We start from the raw sequence: 23,285 nt of genomic DNA, 5'->3' as shown, positions 1-23,285 counted from the left end.
CTCGTCACTGTGTGACGCGTTCGGCTGTTCTATCAGCTCAATGGCTGGCTGTTGCTCCGTCTGAATTCCTCCCACCGCCAAGTCGTTTTTGTGGTTTATTTCGCATTTAGGTCCCAGGTAACATTATGAAGTTTTAATACGATCAATCGGACCTATTATCAAGTTAGTGTATCAACTTTTGAACGAGCTGCGCCCAGTAGTTTCCCAGCAATAAGCTGTTAAGTCGAGACAGACAGACAGACAGACACACACACACACACAGACAATTAAAGTCTGCTGAGCCCTAGTACTAGCGTACTCGGGGATAAAAAGAATATGTAGCCAAGTGCATCTGTTCTACCCTAAACACTCTAAAAGTCAGACAAAAGAAGCCTAGTAGTTGCAGAGGTCAACACTTCGCAGCAGACGACAGCGCAATGCATTTTCCAAACTCAGTTCCTAAAACCAGTTTGAGATTTTCCATTCTGATTAGTCGTTTCAATTCAAGGGAAAAAGCTCCGAACTATGTTGACCTCTGTTGGGCGCAAAGTAAGAATCCGGGGCAGAGTTAGAATAATCGGGATTTCCCGAAACCTCATTTGATTTCCAACAAAGCGCCGCATTTCCGGAAACGAGCTGCCTCGTTCTAGAAATGGCAACCCTTCGACTGGCACAAAAAAGTATACCCTTTTCACAGGTCATGAATAAGGTATATGAAAAAGCAAGGTCTTATACAGGGGAAGTCTTGAATTGGGGGTGTGGGGGTACACTGTGTAACAATTCTCTCATTGACACGTCACTCAGCGCATGCAGCTAGCTAGTTGCTGCTGTCTCGATCTATTTTGAACACAATGATTTTTTTCCTCAGAGTAGAGTGTTAGTTTGTTACAACAGGCTGAAATCGTCTTTAATTTGAATCAACATTTTGCAACAATCAATCACATCAATATAGCGCACAGACTTGCACATTACGTTTCAAGAGCCTAGATTACCATGCAGTGACAAGAGCATAATGCTGTCTCTGCAGCCCAGAGAGAATGTGTGAGTTTAATATATAATCAGTTAAGACTGAGTAAAAAATTATTACAATCGATAGTTACCAGTGAAAAGTTATATCGGAACACTCTTGTTGTGTTTTTGTTGTTGTAAAATGTAAGATCTGAAACGTTAAAAATTCCGTAAAATTGGTGCGTTTTGGTTGAGTGGGATGGGTCGTTGAACTGTGTTGTTACCGCCCGCCGAAGTTATCAAAAGTGTTTTTGCTTTTTGTAATTCGGTTGGTTTGGTGCGTTATACAATGCATCTGCTTTTTCAAGACTAAGCATAGACCAATTTAAAACACAAGGATCATCATGGGTCATCATGACTTGTATCATTTTACATCGCATTCTAAGAAAGAGCAGAATTCTCACTATGCGCGCGGTACATTTCTAGAATCGCGTAGCGCAAAGTTGGAATTCCTACAATGGCGGCCATTGTTGGAATTCCAACAAAGCGCAGGTCATTTCCGGAAAAGCGCCGATGACGAGATGGGTCACAACAACCTCTTCTAAGGCACACCCCTTTTCTTGAGCCAGAGTAGCGTCCCTTGATAAGAACGCGGAAGTTTTTGACAGTGGCAGACGACAATAACAAGCGCGACAGCCTCATCATCTTCCACTTAGCCAAATGTGACGGCCATCCGGCTTGTGTCATCAAACGGAGTTTCCGACGGAAGCTAAGTTGGATCTAGGTTACTACGTCCTGTTTTAGAGTTTCGGGCCATTTTCATTTTCAAATTCACAGTGGACAACGTGAGTAACTAAAAGTTTCAGTCAATCACTGAACAAGTTGAGCAACATGCCGTCTTTAGAAGACACACGACGAAGCATTTGGCACGCTTTTACAGCCCTGGCGAGAGGAGAGGATGGACAGGTAGCCAAATCCCGTTTGAAGGTAAGTTTTGTTTTCACGTGCAACGGTGTTTGCAGTAGAAATCTGTTTCTGAATTTACGACGCTAAAGTTCAACATAACTTTATTATCGTCGACTAATATATAGTTTATCAACAACAAAAAAACAAAAAAAGTATGAACAGTTTTAATTTTTAAAAGAAAAACCCCAAGCAGCAACCAAGAGATCATTTTGAAGAAAGCAATTATATAAGAGATGGTCAGTTCAGTAAATTACTGCGTTTTGTTTTTGTTTTTGATTGAACAATATTCTTGTGAAAACGATTTTCTTAGTTGTACAATATAGATCTAGTCCTTAATTGTTACATGAGCAGTGCGAGGAACTTTACAGTTTAGTTAAAGCATTTGGCCAATGCAGTTGAACCCTTCTTTTAAGACCTACAACATTCAGAGAAAATCAGTTCTTTAAAAGGAGGTGTATATAATATAGTCTTAATGTGTAAGTAAGTTTACAGATATGATTCTACGAATAGACAATCTGAGAAAGCATTGTCTTAATACCAGGGGGAAGGTCTTGCATGAAATTGGGACATAGTAAAACGGGTGTCTGTGGAGGGGGAGGGGGAGGGGGGAGTTCCACTGTTTCCCCAAATAACTGCACCGAGGGTATATCGGTCTTATTTCTACGAGGAAAGTTGGTCTCTTAAACTTAAATTAGAATCGGCACTTCCTGTGAGAACTACAGGAATATTGGCTGCATTTTATAGACCTTTTGTTGAATCTGTCAGTCAATCTAGTTGTGCACATTTAGGAAGCACAAGGAAAAAAACAACGACAAAACCCCCACACAAACACAAAGGAAAGAAACAGCCTTGAAAAAACTATCACTTTGCAGGCCTGAAAGTGAAAGTGGCGAATATTTTACTCGCCACGGCGAGTAGAAACATGTAACTGGCGAGTAAAATTTTTCATCTACTCACCAAAATTAATGTGAGTAAAGTTGCTGAAACCAATAGTTGGTTTGAGTAGTAAAGTTTGCTCTCTGGCTAGTAAATTTTCAGAATCACTAGCCAAAGGCTAGTACACCAGTTTTTGGACTTTCATGGCTGCTTTGGAGTTGCCAGTCATACAAAGTATGTCCCAGTCATATCCCTTGAAAAATGATTTTAAAATTTATGTGAACAATCTTGGAGGAGGCAAAAGGCTTGACAGTCCTGTCTCCTGTCTGCTGCTTTTTTCTTCAGCAATTGAAAAGATTTTTGAGCAAGCCAAATTTTGTTTTTCCTGATGAAACTGAAAGGGCACAGACACAGTCCCAATCTGACACATAAACAAGTTGTAGTTGATCATTATACTAAATGGGCCAAACATGAGTAGCGAACAAACTGTGAATCATCATCTTTGTTTGATTTATAGTCTAGCCTTTATGGATGTGATCGTGTTGAGTCACCAGTGTGTATATATATATATTTATATATATTTTTTAGTATTTGCCTATATATGTTTCTTGGTAAGAGAGATAGAATTCCAATCTTGTTAAGTGTGCATACAATCTTTTTTCAAATTTGAACATTTTTAGTACAGGGCTAGGCAAGTTATTATCTATGAAAATTTCCTCAAGGACATTTAGGTTGCTATCCTTGGGTATGGCAGGTAGCTACGGAGTCAGTCCTTACCCAGTTGTATTTTTCCTCTATGTTTATTCATGGTTTTCCTTGATCTTCTCCTGCGGTTGATATTACTGTTATTTAATGGTTTTTGTGACAAGCTACCCAGGTTTTTCTTGTATGCATGTATTTGCATTCTCTTTCTTTTTCTGTGTTTGAAATTACTGGGAATGTGTCAGATCTGCAGTTTGGTCTTCTCCGAGTGGTGAGGTCTATCCCCCCCCCCCCCCCCCCCCCCCCCCTCTCCCAGTGGCCAAGTTTGACAGCATAGAGCATCTTGTTTTCCCTGCAAATTTTTGCTGTGATCTTGGGATCTTTCATTATTGTGTGCATGCGTTCAAACACACACACACACACGCACGCACATTTAAGCTCTCTCAGCCATTGTGGCGTTAGGACGCCACCTTCCTGTGTCCTGGATCAACAATATAACATGGGCTTATTGACAATTATTAAATTTCAATGGAAAAGGTCACAAGTGAAGTTACACACAATGCCAGTCCATGTATAGATCCTGTTCTCGGCGGAACTGCTGTTCCGTGGGGAACAAAAGTCCATGCGAAGGGAAGTAACCTCTGACAACTGTATAGTTGGACGGTTTTTACAGTGGTACCCCATTTTAAGACCACAATAATCGGTTCCGCATAGTCTAATAGGTTGAACGGATGTCAAGTTAAACCAACAAGCGAACAAGACCACCTACAATCTGAGAAAATCATGCTGAAAGTTTTTAGAAATAGAAGTGCTAAACATCAGCTTCGCTACACATAATTTCATGTCTTCAAACTTTATAAATATGCATGTCATCAATGTCATTACTTTTTCAATCGCCTTTTAGTAGTGACCATAATATACACACAGAACTTGAAGATGATTGTCATTCTGAGAAAGCATACGCATGAGGTCTTAACAACTTGTACACTTGTCTTGTGCTACAGTTTTAACTTGTGTGATACATTTACAAAAAAAACAATTTAAAAAAAAAATGAAGGAACAGCAACTGAAAAATAAGGAAAAAGTCACAGTAAAGATAAGCATTTTCAGTTTCCTTAGCGCTTAAGAAATGAAGCAGAATTTGATTAAAAGAGCTTTAACGGACAGCAGCTGCTAGAGGAAGCTTTCTGAAGAGCATAAAAATAAACACCTGCAGTTGCTAGGTGTGTTCTTTTGTGTGCTGATATATATTGGACATCAGGACAGGAAAGAGGAAAACCCTTATCTACTTTGATGCGGAAGTGTTACATACTTGATCTATCCTTAAGGTTGTATGGAACCATGAGATTTACTTGAAAACAAGTGTGATATTGCAACATAAATTGGTGAGATTGAAAAAAAAATGAAGCAAAAACCGGCCTCTATACTTTATGTATGTCTGATACAGCGCTTCCTTTTCATTGGAATTTAGTACTTTAGCATATGATTGTGAATGACAGGTGGGTCTGTGGGTTGAATGTTGCCATGTGGTGTAAAATCAAACCACATCACATGGACTTCAGTCCTGGTAGGAGGAAGAACTAAATTATGAATGTTCCCAGAATCAGCTCCAATGGGTCTTGTCAAGCTGCCTGTTTGTAATTTTGTCAGACGGCTGTGCTAACAATGTGGGTCATCACTTTCTTAATATATGCAGCATGCGTCAAGATTAGTGCACATGTTAATTGCACACAGGGGTTGGGGTGACAGTAGGCAATTAATTGTGATCACCATCTTACGGTTGCGTATGTTGTACAAGTTACAACGTGTGTCTTAATTAACCCCCTAGGTCGGGAAGAGATGTACGTCAGGCATGCTTCATACTTGCATTCTTATGATGTCAAGTTTGCATTAGGCCAAAAAAAAAATTGTCTGTTTCTGGTCACCCGACCGACCCTAAATTTCGGCGCCAACCCTAAACTTTTTTTTTCCAAACTCAAACATTTTTTTTTTGGTGGTGGTAAAGGACAGGGTGAGAAAATGAACAACAAAAACGTGTGAAAACGAAAGTCCGCTGACGATTTGTAAATGTGTTGAGTGTCTTGTCTCTATGTATAGTGAATCCAGTCTCTTTGCGCGATTTTTAAAGTTAGTTTTATTGGTCTACATTTGGGGTAAAAAATTAAAAAAAATAAAAATAAATAAAAAATCCCGACCTACCGACCCTATTTTTTTTTAGCCATGTTACCAGAAACAGACAAATTTTTTTTTTGGCCTTAATGTGCACAGCAAGCAGAATGAAGCAGGATAAAAAGACAACCATCAGAGACCAATTGCAACCATAGTGTCTGTACATTGCAGGTGGCCTTTGGTTTTATGACAAGTATATTTTGGTCAAGAAAGTAGAAAAAGGGGGGAAAAGGGTGTCCTTTGTTTTGAGGTGTCCTCTCATCAGAGGGGGCCCCACGGAACAGGTAGCACTGCAATGGACTATTCACCGGTTCAGGAAGAATAAAGTTTCACGACAAAAAAGATATTCAGGGTGGCAATAGTATCATTCTTTACACCTGTTCAAATTGTGTGATTAAGCTCTTTCCTCCAAGCTGTAAAATTTGGAAGTGATTACCTCAAGAAATTATATTTGAGAACATTATTTTTGGAATTCATGTAACCCTACCCTGTTTTGAACAGGACTTCAGCATAGCATTTTCCGTTGTTTGGATCAAATGATCCGTCACTGGTACTAATAGACCTGTTGAAGATTTAAACTTTTAACTTCCTGCTATAGTGGTACCTTTGATGACAGGACACCCATAAAGTGTCCCTATATAGCAGGTGGCTTGTCACGACAGGTATATTTTTGTAAAAATAATAGACTGAGGGAGTCAGCAGGTGTCCTTTCTTGGGAGTTGTCCCCCTCAGGAGGGGCCTCACATAGCAGGTACTACTGTAGCTTTCTTTTTTGACAGTTTATGGAGGCTGCATGTGGTTTACAATGTCTGTGTTCTTTCAATTTAGTATTACAGTTGTACCTGCAATATGAGGGCCCTCCAATGAGAGGACACCTCGCAAGAAAGGACAGCCTTCTGTTGTACCTCTGTCTATTATCCTTTCCAAAACATTCCTTTTGTCACTGGCCGCTTGTAATATACGGACACTTTATGCCTGTCCAAGTGGTGTCCTTTCATTGCAAGTACCACTGTACTTCCTTCTTGTTCCCTGTTGACCAGCTGTCATGGCTTCGGTTGCATGCTTGAGAAATGAAACAATAGCAGCCAGTGTCACCTGTCCATCAAGGACACGTCATACAGGGGTTCTGCTCTGCTGTAAGACTGGTCCCAAACATCCTGATCTGATTCATCTCTGTAATCATATAATTATACCCAGTTACACTCGAGTCCCGGCAGATAATTTCTTTAGTGAATATGGTTTAAACTTTTAATTTGCATTTGTTGTGTGTGTATTGTTTAAACACATGGTGTGAGTGTTTTCCCAGTTCCCTTGTACATAGTCTGCATTGCACTGCATGAGACACTGACCGTGACACACCACAGGGCCACCTCTGGCTGAAGTCAAATTAGCCCCAAATTATACGCACAGCACCTTTTGACCTTCACATGATAACTCCTCAGTGGTACCTTCTAACCTTGCAAATACAAGTCCTTCAATTGCTTGGGGACTTATCCCTAACTCGTGTTACACTATTTGGAATTTAAGTACGTGTACTTGAACAGTTGTGTGTGAAAACATGTAAAATATTTGTGTATGTCCTTATCTAGAGCTCCGCAAACAATATCACTTGAACATTAGTGACCAGGTATGCAATGGTATAAGAACATTCTGGCAGAAAAGGCAGGGGAAAAAATAAAACACAAAGGTTTAAGATTCTATCTTCAGTGTAAACACCTTTATTAAAGACCCCCCAATTCAAGCCCCCCCTCAATTTAAGACCATGTTTTTTTTTATACTTTCTGTTAAACGTTTATACCCTCTGAAAACTTGACTTCATTTTGATACACGCTCCCTCATTTTTCAGACCTCATTGTTTGTCTTAGATTTTGGGGGATCTTAAAGGCACAGTGCAGCTCACAGCTAGCCTTCGTTTTGCGTTTTTGTTGCAGCTGAGTGCATTTACAGTTCAAAAATCCTCCTATGGTAGTAAAACAAACCCAAAACTACCCAACAACGACATCTGTGAAGCTCGACAGTTTCTTGTTCACGCGAGTGCATAAATTAACCTAGTTATTACGTGGTGTTTGGTCGAAGTTCGATTCAACTTGAGTGATTCCGGCCTTCATTTTGTTTTACACAAACTCATGATGACGTCTGACATAGTTTGCTTTAGTGACCTTTCTTTTTGTGCATGATGTGGTGATCTACCTGATCTAAATTTAGATCCCAAAATAGGTCAAGACCAGCCGGGTCCGAGTACGAAATTAATTCGTAAAAAAATCGCAGTTCTTGACTCTTTGGGTGCAAGTCAATGAAACTTGGTAGTTCTATATAGCTGCCTGAGGTATGACTAAAATCCCCAGGGGCTCGTGCACCTGGATTTGACAAGTTCAGTACCTTTAAAAGTGGGGTTCCCCTGTAGTGTAGCTGCTATATATTAATTACACTATGATCTTGAACCAGGCTTTCTTCATTGTAAACACTCTACAAACATCTCAACAACCTGATTGAAATGAGTGGGGGTTAATATTCTCAATGCCGTTGCCTTAACAAGGCATAATATACTTCCTCCTGGGCGAGAGTTATAAACACATGTTGTTGTGGCTATCTTGATTTCAAGATTACAACAGGTTTGTTCATTCAAATGTGCCATGTGAGTGGCTCACCTGACTGTTCTTTTAGTGCACGTAAAAGGGAATTTGTGGAGTAGCAGATTTAGCTCATTATGCAAGGATAAATTGGGTTTTAATAGTGAGGCTCAGAGCAATTTTGTTTGCCTTAAATACTAGCCATTTCTGCTTGTGCTGATTAACAAATGAAGACCCTACAAGGGCCTGTGTGTTTCAACGTGTGATTTGCAAAACTGAGGTGGTATATAAATGATTGTTACTGGAATTTGAAACTGACACCTAAAGGGTGCCTTCCTGTTAGGTTAATACCATGCACATGCATGCAGTCACTGGCCTCGGGGTTCAACCCTCAGTAAAATGCTATTAAATTCACTTATATAGCAAACAAGACATTTTCTTTATAGCTCTGGACAGAATGGCAACAGACGCACAGACATAAGACTCACAAATTTGAGACACATGCAAACACCAAGATACAGACAGACAGACACACACAAGCACATGCATGCACACACACAAACACACACAAACAAACACCACACACACACACACACTCACACACACACACACACACACACACACACTCACACTCACACCACACACACGCACGCACGCAGACACACACACACACACACACACACACACACACACACACACACACACACACACACACAATTTACGCTTCATATATCCATGTACCAACCTAAAGTAATTCATTACCATTCTGTGCCCAGGTGCTCACCAACAGCATCGGCAGGGCTTTGGGAAGCCAAAAAGCAGAAGAGATCCTGGAAGATGGTGAGGAAGACAACCTCTCATTCTCCAAATACTTCTCCATCATTTCACCAAAACTGCTGCAACCCGAGGAAAAAGAGTCCCCTCTAACCCCTACAGTTTGCACAGAAATCGACAAAATATGCTGGATGCTTTGCGAGGCACACTACCACAAAAACAGCAAGCTTTTCCAGCATGCGTCCTCCCTCAATGGCGATGATTTGTGCAAACTGTGGAAGGTGTTCAATTTCTTAGCGAAAGTGGACTTGGATGGCACTGAAGATAGTTTAAACACAGCCACTCTTCCTTTGAGAGTGGACATTGAAGAGGCACACAGAATCGCGTCGCTTATCAGGCAGGCCGTCGGCTACAGCCCTGTGGGTGTGCCGCTAATCAATCCTAGTGAGGATGATGATGATGAGGGTGATAAGTTTGCTGTGGATTTCGTGGAGTTTATCGTCATCATGTGTACCGTCGTCATGGAGCAAGGGCTTACCAGTGACGTCATGCGTCAAGGGATTAACTCCGTCAAGGAGGAGATTCTCAACGACATCATTAAAAAGGTGAGTTTTTACATTTAGTCAAGTTTTGACTAAATGTTTTAACATCGAGGGGGAATCGAGACGAGGGTCGTGGTGTGTGTGTGTGTCTGTCTGTCTGTCTGTCTGTGCGTGTGTGTGTGTAGAGCGATTCAGACCAAACTACTGGACCGATCTTTATGAAATTTGACATGAGAGTTCCTGGGAATGATATCCCCGGACGTTTTTTTCTTTTTTTCGATAAATACCCTTTGATGACGTCATATCCGGCTTTTTGTAAAAGTTGAGGCGGCACTGTCACACCCTCATTTTTCAATCAAATTGATTGAAATTTTGGCCAAGCAATCTTCGACGAAGGCCGGACTTCGGTATTGCATTTCAGCTTGGTGGCTTAAAAATTAATTAATGACTTTGGTCATTAAAAATCTGAAAATTGTAAAAAAAAAAATTTGTTTTTAAAACGATCCAAATTTACGTTCATCTTATTCTTCATCATTTTCTGATTCCAAAAACATATAAATATGTTATATTTGGATTAAAAACAAGCTCTGAAAATTAAAAATATAAAAATTATTATCAAAATAAAATTTCCGAAATCAATTTAAAAACAATTTCATCTTATTCCTTGTGGGTTCCTGATTCCAAAAACATATAGATGTGATATGTTTGGATTAAAAACACGCTCAGAAAGTTAAAAAGAATAGAGATAAAGAAAAGCGTGCTATCCTTCTCAGCGCAACTACTACCCCGCTCTTCTTGTCAATTTCACTGCCTTTGCATCGAGCGGTGGACTGACGATGCTACGAGTATACGCTCTTGCTGTAAAAATGCAGTGAGTTCAGTTTCATTCTGTTAGTTCGACAGCTTGACTAAATGTTGTAATTTCGCCTTACGCGACTTGTTTTTTAATCAGAAGTAAACTCTTTAGTTTACTGAAACAGTAACAACCCAACAAAGATACAGTGCTTGTTCTTGGAATTTAAAAAGCAAAACTTTTCTAAACTTTTCTGATTTGTGCATGTTGATTAATGTTAATGAAGAATCAAGTTTAATTACTGACATCTGTGCCATAATGAAAACAAAATTATGGTCACGTTTTATAGAAGAAATTATATTTGTTAAATCTCATTTTTGATTTGCTTCTAATGTGTACATACTTTTAATCTGAAGTGTATGATAATAAAATGGAATAAAGTTGAGAGTAAGGTTACGGAGGAGGGGCGGATGAGGGTACAATAAAAGCAGTGGAATGGTAATACAGTGGTAACTGCGATGTGTGGCCCCTCTGATGAGAGGACACCTCCCTTAAAAGGACACATTCTGGGGTCCCTTTGTCTATTATCTCTACCAAAATATACCTGTCATGACAGGCCACCTGCAATGTTAGGGACACGTTTAGCTGGTCCCAAGGGTGTCCTTTCATCGCAGGTACCACTGTAGAGAATAACTTACAAGTTACATGATGTAAGTTGGAGGAAGAGGTGATATTTTGGTGTGCATGTATTTATCACAAGGGGATAATAGAGGAAAAAGAGTAAGTTACCAAAGACATTGATGTGCACCCAGAGAGAATTAGTTCAGGCTAATTCTAGGATTCCTTTGATTATATTTTCAGGGGTACCTGGAGAAGTTTGGCAACCAGGTGACCAACTGGAAAAGGCGCTGGTTCCGTCTGTCGGCCAAAGAATGTCAGTACTTCACTTCTAATCTGGAGAAGGAGATGAAGGGAACCATTGAAGTGTGCGCCAACTTCAAACCAGAGGTAAACATGGTGTATGGAATAAAACGATTGTCCGCCAAAATGCACATTTCTGCCGCTGTACAATTGATTTTCCGCATAAACGCGAAATACTGTCTGCGGGAAGAATGACTGTCGGAAGAATGACTGTCAGAAGAATGACTGTGGGGATAGAAACAAAATAGCATCGGTTGGGGTCCTAATTCACAGGATGCTTGCAAAAAGGTTTCAGGGGTTTTGTTTAAGTGCTGTTGTTTTTGGTGGGGGGGGGGGGGGGGATGGGGGGTGGCTGCCTTCCTCCTTCAACCGCCATCCCTCAATTTTTCAGAGTTTTTCAAAGGCAATTCCCATACCTGAAAAAGGGTTAACGGACCAAGAGTAATTCTTTTTTTGGGATAGTGCAGAAGGAACATAATGGTAATCAACATTAAAAGGTGGCCGCAAAAGTTGGGCACCCTGGATTTCTTTCCCTGAATCTTCTCCAGTGACAAGGTATCCCAATACAATCCCCCCAGTTTTGTTATCCCATTTGGTACATTAACGCTGCAGCATTGTGACACTCATCAAAGTCTGCTTTGATTATCAGACTTATTGGTTTGTTTTGTTTGTTGATTGGTTTTGACAACAATTTTTGATGTCATCATGTTCTGTTCTCTTCACAGAGTGTGCAAAATCGTTCTGGCAAGCAGTTTAAAATCAAACTGCGCGCATCCAACAGAACTTATGAGCTGGCTGCATCTGATCTGCGCACCAGAAACGAATGGGTGACAGGTCAGTGGAACTTTATTTCAAAATTGTTTTTGAGGATGAAAGTTGTTTATTCAATTGAATGCTTCTTATTCTCTTACTTGCCAGGAAACAGGTCCAACATAACTCTTGCTGTTATTGTCTATATTTTTATTAGAGCCCCCAAATGTTCCCTTGTTTCTCAGGTTTTTTTATTTCAAGGGGATTTGTATGCTACTGCCAGCCCTAAAAGATCTTAGTTTCAGTCTTCAACTGCTTATATTTTATTTGGTCGAACCAGTTTTTGTCTGTTTTATATGAGAGCTAAAAAGCCATTCTTTTATTTGACAAATAAATCAAGCGACGCCCGGGCTTGAACACACTGCCCTTAATTTTATTGTGACGTTTGATAACTTCACCAGCATCTTGCAAGCAAGTTTCATAGACGATTTTAAGATGAATACCAAGCATGCATCCTCTAAAAGCAGCGTATGCCGTATGGCTGCCTAAATGTCATACACGTAAAAACATGTGCACAAACATGAGTGTACATGGGAGTTTCACCCCATGAACAAAGAAGAAGTGATAAGTTTATTTGTATCATAAGTGTTTGTCTGTCTGTCTGCTTTAAAACACCACTGGGTAGGTAACGTTTTGTTTTAGCAATAATGAATAACCTACCATTCTTGTTTTTTTAAATTTGTTGGAATGGGTTTTTTTACCAGTCTTTCTGGGTTTTTTAATTGTGTGCACATGCACTCATTTTGTGTCCAGCATTGCAAAAGGCCGCTGACTACTGTGGGCAGCAAGGAAGCTACCAGAAGTGTGAGCTGATGGAACGGGAGAAAGCACGAAAGGCCAGGAGAGACAAACTTTCAGATGAACTCGATGGAAAATCGGCGATGCGTGCACAGTTGAAGAATAGAGATAAACAACTTGAGCATGAAATGGAGGTAAGACTGAGAATGTGGATTAATATTTCGTTGAGTATAATATGCTTCCATTTTTATTTTCCACTGCAGATTACCTTTTTTTCCCCTTTTTTGTTGTTGTACGATCAACAAATGCTGTGTATTATGTATCATTATTCATTTGATGAAGTTACTCTTTTGTCCGTGCCCATCCTCCGAAAACGGCGTATGGCTGCCTAAATGGCGGGGTAAGAAACGGTCATACACGTAAAATTCCACTCGTGCAAAAAACACGAGTGTACGTGGGAGTTTCAGCCCACGAACGCAGAAGAAGAAGAAGAAGAAGTCAGTGCCCATGAGTATCATTTGATTTGATCGATAGAAGTACTTTTTGATCTGCACTTTGTTTTAGATAAGCTAACTATTATCTTAGTGGGCCGAGTTGTTTGTTTGTTCGTTCATGGGCTGAAACTCCCACGGCTTTTACGTGTATGACCGTTTTTACCCCGCCATTTAGTGCAGTCATACGCCGCTTTCGGAGGAAGCATGCTGGTTATTTTCGTGTTTCTATAACCCACCGAACTCTGACATGGATTACAGGATCTTTTTCGTGCGCACTTGGTCTTGTGCTTGCGTGTACACATGGGGGTGTTCGGACACCGAGGAGAGTCTGCACACAAAGTTGACTCTGAGAAATAAATCTCTCGCCGAACGTGGGGACGAACTCACGCTGACAGCGGCCAACTGGATACAAATCCAGCGCACTACCGCCTGAGCTACATCCCCGCCCAGTGGGCTGAGTAATTTCTTTCTTTCTTTTGTGTTTTAGACAATGGTCAAGCAAAGTTTCGTTTATGTGCCATGCATTGTGCTATGTCACAATTGTTTGAATCATGAAGTATTTATTTTGTGTGTGTTTGGTCAGTCAGTATCTTTGGATATCAATGGAGTGTGTTGTTTTGTTCCATTTAAGTTGAATTCTTTTTTGGATGTTGTTTTCAGGAGCGTATGAAAGACAAGACACTTCTTGAGATGAGAGAACAAGAGTTAGAAGCAGAGAGACTGGTACGTAAATTTGTGACTTGACATTTGTTGTTTCAAATGAAAATGTGTAGCTAGATAAGGGCATCTTTCAACTTAAACCCATCCCAAAAATGAAGCAGAGAGACTGGTAAATAAATGTGTGACTTGACATTTGTTGTTTGAAATGAAAATGTGTAGCTAGATAAGGGCATCTTTCAACTTAAACCCATCCCAAAAATGAAGCAGAGAGACTGGTAAATAAATGTGTGACTTGACATTTGTTGTTTGAAATAAAAATGTGTAGCTGGATAAGGGCATCTTTCAACTTAAACCCATCACAAAAATCATCAGCTGGCTGCTTCCTCTCAAGTGTTGGAATTTTTCTTGAATTAATTTGACAAATTGACATGGGTGTCACTAATATAATTACCATAAAGTACCTTGTAAGCGCCCAGTTTCGAGTAAGCGCCCACCCCCCACTTTTAGTCCAAAACCGTGCATAGGTTATAGTACCTTGTAAGCGCCCACCCTTCACTTTACACCTTTGAAATCAGGGGAAATAAAAATTCCGCACTTGATCTGCTAGTTTTGTGAATGAATTCCTTTTCTTGCAAACCCTATCACGTGTGTCTGCACGCCTTGGATCTAAACGCCTGCAAGTCAATGATTACAAGGTACCGCTGATCAAATCGTACACCGTTGCATTTAAGCTGTCAGCTCTTGACTATTTGGATAATAACGCCAATGGAAATGTGTCGCAAACAGCAAGTGAGTTTAGGGTAGATAGAAAAAGGATACGAGAATGGCGAGAGAATCGCGATACCCTGTTACGTCACCAGGCCGGAAAGGAAAAGAAGAAGCGAAAGTTACATGGCGGTCGAGACGTCGGATCAGAAGATCAAAAGATCTCTCTATGATCTCTCTGATCTCTCTCTCTCTCTCTCTCTCTCTCTCTCTCTCTCTCTCTCTCTCTCTCTCTCTCTCTGATCTCTCTCTCTCTCTCTGATCTCTCTCTCTCTCTCTCTGATCTCTCTCTCTGATCTCTCTCTCTGATCTCTCTCTCTGATCTCTCTCTCTCTCTCTCTCTCTCTCTCTCTCTCTCTCTCTCTCTCTCTCTCTCTCTCTCTCTCTCTGCCGAAAACAGTCTTTGGCCAAGTAAAATAGACTGCTGCCCATATCCAGAAGACGTACGCCTTGTTCAAGGGAAACAGAGACACAGTGCGGCCGACAGCCGCACCTCTGCAGACAAGAAAAGGATGCGACGACATTTGTCTCCCCAAGCTCTTCTAATGACAATACGAACAAGAAAAACAATGGAAGATGAAAAAAGAAAGAAGATATGATTAAGAAGTGATCAAAGATCACATTTCTTACTGAAAACTGCTCGTGCATAGGGTGTAGTACCTAGTAAGCGCCCAGTCCTACTTTGGGTCGGAATTGGTGCACAGGGGGGGTGGGCGCTTACAAGCTACTTTACGGTATATAGCTCATCAAAAATCTCATTTTGCAAGCACAAAATGCAGCCACGCTGTTGACTTTTGGTATATGTGCAAAGGGAAGGATTTCATTTTATTTCCTTTGCTTTACTTTATTAAAAGGATTCCCTTATTCCATGTAAAAGCCTGGACAGACTTGTGGCAGTGAACATAATTGTGACCCTCCACCACGAAATGAGTCGCATGTCACCTTTGCATGTGATTTTCATATTTTTACATTTTCCTAAAGAGATTTTTATGCTCTATCCAGTGGTAAAAACCGTTTTAGAAAAGAGCAAAGTGACCCTCACACTGTTACAAGACACTCCCCGGACTTATATTAAGCCTAGCGCAGAACCGCGCGAGGTGACATGCGACTCATTTCGTGGTGGAGGGTCACAATTGTGTACGTGGGAAGGCCAGTGCCTCTCAGTTATAACAGAGGAAAGGTTTTCATGGTAATGGTTGCCTGTTGTAGGCTCGTTTGGGTGTGGAAGCTCGGCTAGCAGAGGAAGAAGCAGCACTGGAAGCGGAGCGACTGCGTCTGAAAGAGCTGGAGGAGATACGTGCCATACTTGAGCGACTTCTTGAGGAGGAGAGGCAAGCCAAGCGTGACGAAGAAATTGTTCGAAATCTGCAGGCAAGGTTGGTGTGTCTTGTTTTTGCATTAGATATCAGTTTTTATTGATAGAGGAAGTAAAACAAAGTTTGTTTTTATGGGTTTGTTTTTGTGAATACCAGCATTGTGAACAGGTAAATTGTCTAAAATACATTCAAGGTGAAGGGAAAACTTGTTTTCCTTCAATTCAGTACAGAGTACCGTCAGACTTTGTTTCCAATCCGTTAAAGACACACTCCTTCAGATCTGGCCAGCTTTTTACATGGGACCTTGTATTTTCAGATTTTTTTTCATGACCTCCATAAAGTTACCCATATTTTGAGACTCGATCCTCCTTTGTAACACCTGATTTTTGGATGTCTCAAAAGGGATGGTTCCACCGTAGCACAAAAATCTGCTAGAAATCTAGAAGTAAAACAAATGGGGCTGAATGGGTTGTGTCTTTCAGGATATTGATGGAGGAGACAGAGAAGCGTGAACAGCTGGAGATGCTGAGGAACGAGCAGGAACGACTCTTTCAGCAGGAGAGGGAAGAGAGGGAGGGGCTGGAACGCAGAGCGGAAGAGACGATGGCGTTGCTGTCTCGCACACAGCATCAGCTCAACCTGCTGGCCCAGGAACGCCAACAGGCGGATCAGCAAATAAAGGTACAGTGGAACCCCCCTTTTAAGACCTCCAAAAATCTGAGAAAATCAGGTCTTAAAAAGGAGGGAGTCTTAAAATGGAGGTAAATTTACAGAGGATATGAACAGAAAATCTGAGAAAACAGGGTCTTAAAAAGGAGGGAGTCTTAAAATGGAGGTAAATTTACAGAGGATATGAACGGAAAATCTGAGAAAACAGGGTCTTAAAAAGGAGGGAGTCTTAAAATGGAGGTAAATTTACAGAGGATATGAACAGAAAATCTGAGAAAACAGGGTCTTAAAAAGGAGGGAGTCTTAAAATGGAGGTAAATTTACAGAGGATATGAACAGAAAATCTGAGAAAACAGGGTCTTAAAAAGGAGGGAGTCTTAAAATGGAGGTAAATTTACAGAGGATATGAACAGAAAATCTCACAAAACAAGGTCTTACAAGGGAAGGAGTCTTAAATTGGGGGATCTTAACTCATTGTCTCCCAGGTACAGATATATCCGTACCCACTCATATGGCTCTATCTGACCAGGTACGGATATATCCGCTTAGCTTCAGTCGCTTCCTGTAACGTCCATCTAACGCCTGCATTCCAGCGTGTTGATACACAGTTACTACACAGTTACTGCAATTCTGAGTGACCTGCTGCAGCACAGCTGGTCTTGGTAAAAAAAAGACTTGGTCAACATAGGCGGGGTAGAAAGTGTTAAAATGGAGGTTCCATTGTACACTGATATTTTGCTTACCTCTGAGGCTCTCTGTCTGTGGATTTCCTAGGTGTGTGTTTGGGAAGGAAGTGGCGTGTGTGTGTGTGTGTGTGTGTGTGTGTGTGTGTGTGTGCGCGTGCGTGTGTGTGTGTGTGTGTGTGTGTGTGCGTGCGTGCGTGCGTGCGTGCGTGCGTGCGTGCGTGCGTGTGTGTGTGTGCATGTGCGCAATTCTTTAGAATGTATTTAGCATCAGCTGAATCAGCGGACTCAGGAACATGAAAAACCACATCGACATATCAAGGTACTATTATCACAGGCACCACTGTACCACAACTGCTTGCAGTTGATCACTTGACTCCAATGTCATGTGAGTTTATTTGCATCGTTTCTTTCTAGGCAAAGCAACTCTTCCACAACCAATAATAACCTGATAACCAAAGGGAAGTAATCAAGCGCTCTTCTTCTTCTTCTTCAGCATTCCAGAATTGTCTGGTTACGTGTGAGCTCGTTTGCCCATTTGGGTTCCCCACACTATACTCTGAGAGCATAGTCAGCTCACTCCGCTTTCGTTGAGTAGGCATGCTGGGTATTTTCGTGTTTCCATAACCCACCGAACTCCGACATGGATTACAGGATCTTTTCCGTGCGCACTTGCTTGCGTGTACACACGAAGGGGGTTAAGTCACTAGCAGGTCTGCACATAAGTTGACCTGGGAGATCGGAAAAATCTCCACTCTTAACCCACCAGGCGGCAGCGACCGGGACTCGAGCTCACGACCTCCCGATTAGGAGGCCGACGTCTTACCACCACGTTACTGCGCCCGTCATCAAGCGCTCTAAATGCAAACGACATGTTTAATGGAGTAAGCGCTCTAAATGCAAATGATATGTGTAATGGAGTAAGTGAGAGTTATCTGGAACCAATCTCCTGGCACCTGAGAGAATAACAAGCATTGGAAGGAACAAGCGACTTTCATCCTCTTTATTTATTCATGATTTAGAGAATGGAAGTCGCTTGTTCATTTTAATGCTTGTTATATGCCAGGAGATTGGTTCCGGATAACTCTTGCTTACTCCATTACACATGTCGTATGCATTTAGAGCGCTTACTTCCATTTGGTTATCAGATCTCTAAACAGCGCTCTGCCTCATTTTGTTTACGATTCTCAATAATAACCTGACAGAGTTATATATTTTTGAACATCCTCTATTGTGAAGGCAAGTCCAGTTTCCGTTGTTTCTGTTTAGTACTTGTCATGCTTTGTTCCTTGATTCCCTTGCAGGAAGCAGAGGAGAAGATGCGACTGGCTGAGGAGGAGAGACAAAAGATGCAGGAGCGATTGCGTCTCCGTGAAATGTCGACATCTGTGGGGCTTCGCCAACCCAAACCTACTCCTAACCCAAACCCCTTTGTGACACATCGTGGAAGAGGTGAGTGTTGTTTGCAAAGATGTGTATCGGCACCTGTCTTTATGAATTTAAAAAAAAGTCTTCTCTTTTTGTCTCTCTCTCTCTGTCTCACGGACTCTCTCTCATGGACTCTCTGTCTCTGTGTGTGTGTCTCTCTGTGTCTCGCTCTCTCTTGGGCTCTCTCTGTCTCTGTCTCTCTCTCTGTGTGTGTCTCTCTCTCTCTCTCTCTCTCTCTCTCTCTCTCTCTCTCTCTCTCTGTGTGTGTCTCTCTCTCTCTCTCTCTCTCTCTCTCTCTCTCTCTCTTATTTTCTAGTTTTGAAAATTACCGTTTGCAGGGAATGACTGTTAAATCTGTATGTCTACGTAATATTTGTTATGAAGTATGCCTGTTTGGTGTAAATGTCACAGATAATTGTTGTTTTTGAATCATGCTACTGTTTTGTGGTGGTTTTAGAAACACGCACAGCCTTGAATTAAAAAGAAGAAGAAAATAACAGCTTTTATCCCTGCATCAGCTTGTGAGGGTTTTCAAGCACAGTTATCCCCCCTTATGGAATCTGCTTCTTATGAACTCCTGACCAGAGGGTTTCAAGTTCAGTGTGAACAAACTTTCCAAGTGAATGTGTTGGAAATTGGAAGTTTATATATGTAGTGTATGTGATTGTTTGGGAAATGAAAATTGTCTCAATGTCGCAATGACTGAGTTTACTTTTTTTTTACTTTTTAAGAAGAATGCAGAAAATTGGTTGAAACAGGTGAACAAAATAAGCAGAGATTTATCTACTGGGGTTCACACTATTAATTTTGCTTTTTCACAATCCTTTTGCAGGTGCTTTCACGGCAGCCGACTTTGCCAGAAAGAATCTTGAAAATTCTGCTGGATTGGACGACACAAATGGACACAACACTACGGATGCTGCAGAAACAGACTCCGTCAACCCCATTGCAGGCGCTTTCATGGAGGCCGACTTTTCCAGAAAGAATCTTGAGAACTCTGCTGGATTGGACGACACAAATGGACACAACACTGCATGTGCTGCAGACACAGACTCCGTCAAGAACAATTTTGAAAACCAGGAAGGATCAGAGGATAATGCAACCAGCAGACAAGACATACCACTACAACAAGCTGTGGAACAAGAGGATTGAGGGTTTGCGAGAATCTCATCAACACTATAATAAGCTTTATATATATGCATGGTTGTGAAAAATTGAAAAGTTGCATCCCAGAACATGGCAGTTACGAAAGATATGGTGAAGGGGGAGGGGGGCAAACAGGTGTGTTTGGCACAAGATTTATTTCAAATTGTTACTTTTTTGTGTGTGTGCATGTGCCCTTTTTATGTTGTTGTTGTTAAAAATCCCACCTTAGAGGGGAGTTATATTTAACCTGCCACCCATGAGTATTTTGCTTGTTCAAGATGAACTTCTTATATCTGTGCTTTTGTTGTAGTTGTTGTCTTCAGGCACATGCATCCTTGGTTGTACAAACTTGGACTTAATGGCACGAGACAGATATGCTTTATTTGATGGTGTATTATTTTATGGTGATTTTCATGGGGAAATTAAGCCTCAAATTCTGAGTCCCTAGGCATGTTTCGTCCACATTCCAAAAAGATCATTTTGATTGAAATACAGAATGTCTGTTTTTGTTGGTACGTATTTTACTTAGTCTGACATCCGCAATTTGCGTCCACATCCTTTGTGGACTGCATGCATACAAAGAAAGACCCATGCTTGCAGACACAGCCACACTTATGAAACTTTTATTTTAGAGAAGTGGTTGCTATTTGGCCAGTTATGTCTATGCACTCTTATTGTACGCATTCTCCAAGTCATCCTATTTTGGCATTATTTCACACAGAAGCTAGCTGATGTCAATATGTTCTTATTTCTTGTATATGTATTAACAATGATTTTGAGAGAGTTTGCATTTTTCAAATAATGAAATGCTGACTTTGTTTCAGAGAAAAGTCCATGTTAATGTGTTCTTCTTTCATATGTTCTTCTTTCACATTGATTTTCAGGAAGTGTTCATTTTTGTCAACTTTCTGGCTAGAATTGTTGTTTTTCTTGAAAAGACTTCTTTCTCTCAGCCAATCTTCCTCAGTTATCAAATTTGATAAAACTTTGGCATTTTTGGGGTAAACATTTACATTTGCTTAACAAGATGAAAGTGTTCTGTTTCTTTTGTTGCTTGTAGCTGATTGGTAGTACAGTCAAACCTGTCAGTAAAAACCAATCAAACGACCTCAGAAGTGGTCATTGTAAACAGATGCTTGCTATGGAAAGGTGAATTATGTTGGAAAACAAAACCTAGTCGTAGGGGTTCATTTGGAGTTGTTGTTGTGGGCAGGGGTCGTAGTCGAGAGGTGGTCTCCAAGGCAGGTTCAAATGTACATTTGATTGATGTTGATTTGATTCTCAGTGGATGTTTGACAATTATGGAAGAATGTCTGTGAAATTATGGAGTTTGCAAATACAGTGGAGCCTGTGTCTTGAGGTTCTAGGCTGTCCTCTCATTTAAGACCTAAAATGTTTTCTCAGTGTTTGTGTCGTACAGTCTGCAACAGTACTGCAATACAGTGGAACCCCCCTTTTAAGACCTCAACAAAATTGAAAAAAATCAAGTTTTAAAAAGGTCGAGAAAGAATTTACCCGATGCTCCCCAGCATGTCGTAAGAGGCGACTAACGGATTCTGTTTCTCCTTTTACCCTTGTTAAGTGTTTCTTGTATAGAATATAGTCAATGTTTGTAAAGATTTTTAGTCAAGCAGTATGTAAGAAATGTTAAGTCCTTTGTACTGGAAACTTGCATTCTCCCAGTAAGGTCATATATTGTACTACGTTGCAAGCCCCTGGAGCAAATTTTTGATTAGTGCTTTTGTGAACAAGAAACAATTAACAAGTGGCTCTATCCCATCTCCCCCCTTTCCCCGTTGCGATATAACCTTGAACGGTTGAAAACGACGTTAAACACCAAATAAAGAAAGAAAGAAAGTTTTAAAAAAGAAGGGAGTCTTAAAATGGGTGTAAATTGACAGAGGTTATGAACAGAAAGTCTGTGAAAACAGGGCCTTGAAAGGGAGGGGGTCTTAAATTGGGGGTCTTAAAAGGGGGGTTCCTCTGTATCAAGACACATTCCTCATCCCTCACCCCTTTGCTGTATCCAATTTTCTCATAGACACATAGTTTTTTGGAAGACATTCCTTTTTGATGTGTACATTGCTATTTTATAATGCACAGTTTACAATTACAGAAGTAAAAGTACCTTACATTCTAGCAGTTCCTTCATGCTACTGTGCTTTCTCTGCCGGATTTTGGAATCTCTTTTCATGTATGAAACTTGTTTGATTTGCGGTAGATAAGTTACTGTTGATGAAGAAATTGCAGCATTATTTGTGATGAATGTCTTGATAAGTGTTAGGAACGCTCTGGTATATTTACACATGGAATTGTGCAGCTTATTTTGTTTGGCTTGATTTTGTGTTTTTGTGGATGGTTGGGGCGTACATACAATGGATTTGGTGTTTTAGGACGATTTTGCTAAACACTTTATTTGTTTTTGCAGTGTAAAAGAAGCATATTTACAGGGTGACCCCCAAAAAAGAGTACCCAAACAAAACGTCATAAATTGAACAAAAATAAAGCAATCTTCATAAAATTTATTTACACACACAAGTAGCCTCTGCATGATTTGCACAGAAAATGTTAGCGTTCTAGCTTGTCTTTCAGGAAAGTTAAGCTCATTCTACAGAACATGCTCCAAATGGCCTCCGCGTCGCTGCAGGCAAACTTGAACTCGCCGCGCAAAGTTATCAATCACCCGCACACACTCCTGTTGCGAGATTCCGCGAATGGTTGTTGTGATGGCTCTCTTGAGTTCTGTGATTGTCTGTGGGTTGTTCCTGTAGACGTTGTCTTTCAGGAACCCCCAAAGATAGAAATCTGGGGGATTTAAATCCGGGGGAGGCCATTTGGAGCATGTTCTGTAGAATGAGCATAACTTTCCTGAAAGACAAGCTAGAACGCTAACATTTTCTGTGCAAATCATGCAGAGGCTACTTGTGTGTGTAAATAAATTTTATGAAGATTACTTGTTTTTTGTTCAATTTATGACGTTTTGTTTGGGTACTCTTTTTGTTGGGTCACCCTGTAGTACATGTATATATGTGTGGTAAATTATGATAGAAGTAGTAAGAGTAGAATGAGAAATGATGTGCTTTAAAAACAAAATTTGTTATTTGCAATTGCCAGTAGAAATGATCTAGTTCATTGACTTGCATGTTTTATGCTTAACGCTTAAGTAAGTCCTTTTCCAAGTTGTTTTTAACACAGTATGAAAACTTGATTGCTGCATCGGCTACCGCTTTGTGTACATTTTGCATTAAAACTTGGGCATCATGCACTAGATGTAAAAGAAAGTTTGTTCTAGTCTACAAACCCTGTTTCAGTAACGTTATGAAAGCATTACAAATT

At 40.7% G+C, this 23,285-nt stretch overlaps 1 protein-coding gene across 2 annotated transcripts; it reads left to right on the top strand.

Moving 5' to 3' along the window:
* Positions 1-1,585: 1,585 nt before the first annotated feature.
* On the top strand, positions 1,586-22,904 carry LOC138975604 (switch-associated protein 70-like). 2 transcript variants are annotated; one of them, XR_011458697.1, is made up of 11 exons: positions 1,586-1,914; positions 8,987-9,589; positions 11,181-11,327; positions 11,966-12,074; positions 12,804-12,982; positions 13,943-14,005; positions 15,917-16,083; positions 16,506-16,704; positions 18,680-18,827; positions 19,636-22,400; positions 22,552-22,904. XR_011458697.1 is itself a non-coding variant. In XM_070348327.1 (10 exons), the coding sequence occupies exons 1-10, from the start codon at positions 1,819-1,821 to the stop codon at positions 19,953-19,955; spliced, it is 2,031 nt and encodes a 676-aa protein (XP_070204428.1). In that variant the 5' UTR covers positions 1,586-1,818; the 3' UTR covers positions 19,956-22,904. The 2 variants fall into 2 exon arrangements, 1 of the variants encoding a protein (XP_070204428.1); XM_070348327.1 differs by having other exon boundaries at positions 19,636-22,904.
* The last annotated feature ends 381 nt before the right edge of the window (positions 22,905-23,285 follow it).

This window comes from Littorina saxatilis, linkage group LG9 (assembly GCF_037325665.1).
Source record: "Littorina saxatilis isolate snail1 linkage group LG9, US_GU_Lsax_2.0, whole genome shotgun sequence".
Taxonomy (NCBI): Eukaryota; Metazoa; Mollusca; class Gastropoda; order Littorinimorpha; family Littorinidae; genus Littorina; species Littorina saxatilis.
This window is presented reverse-complemented; position numbering and strand designations above follow the sequence as displayed.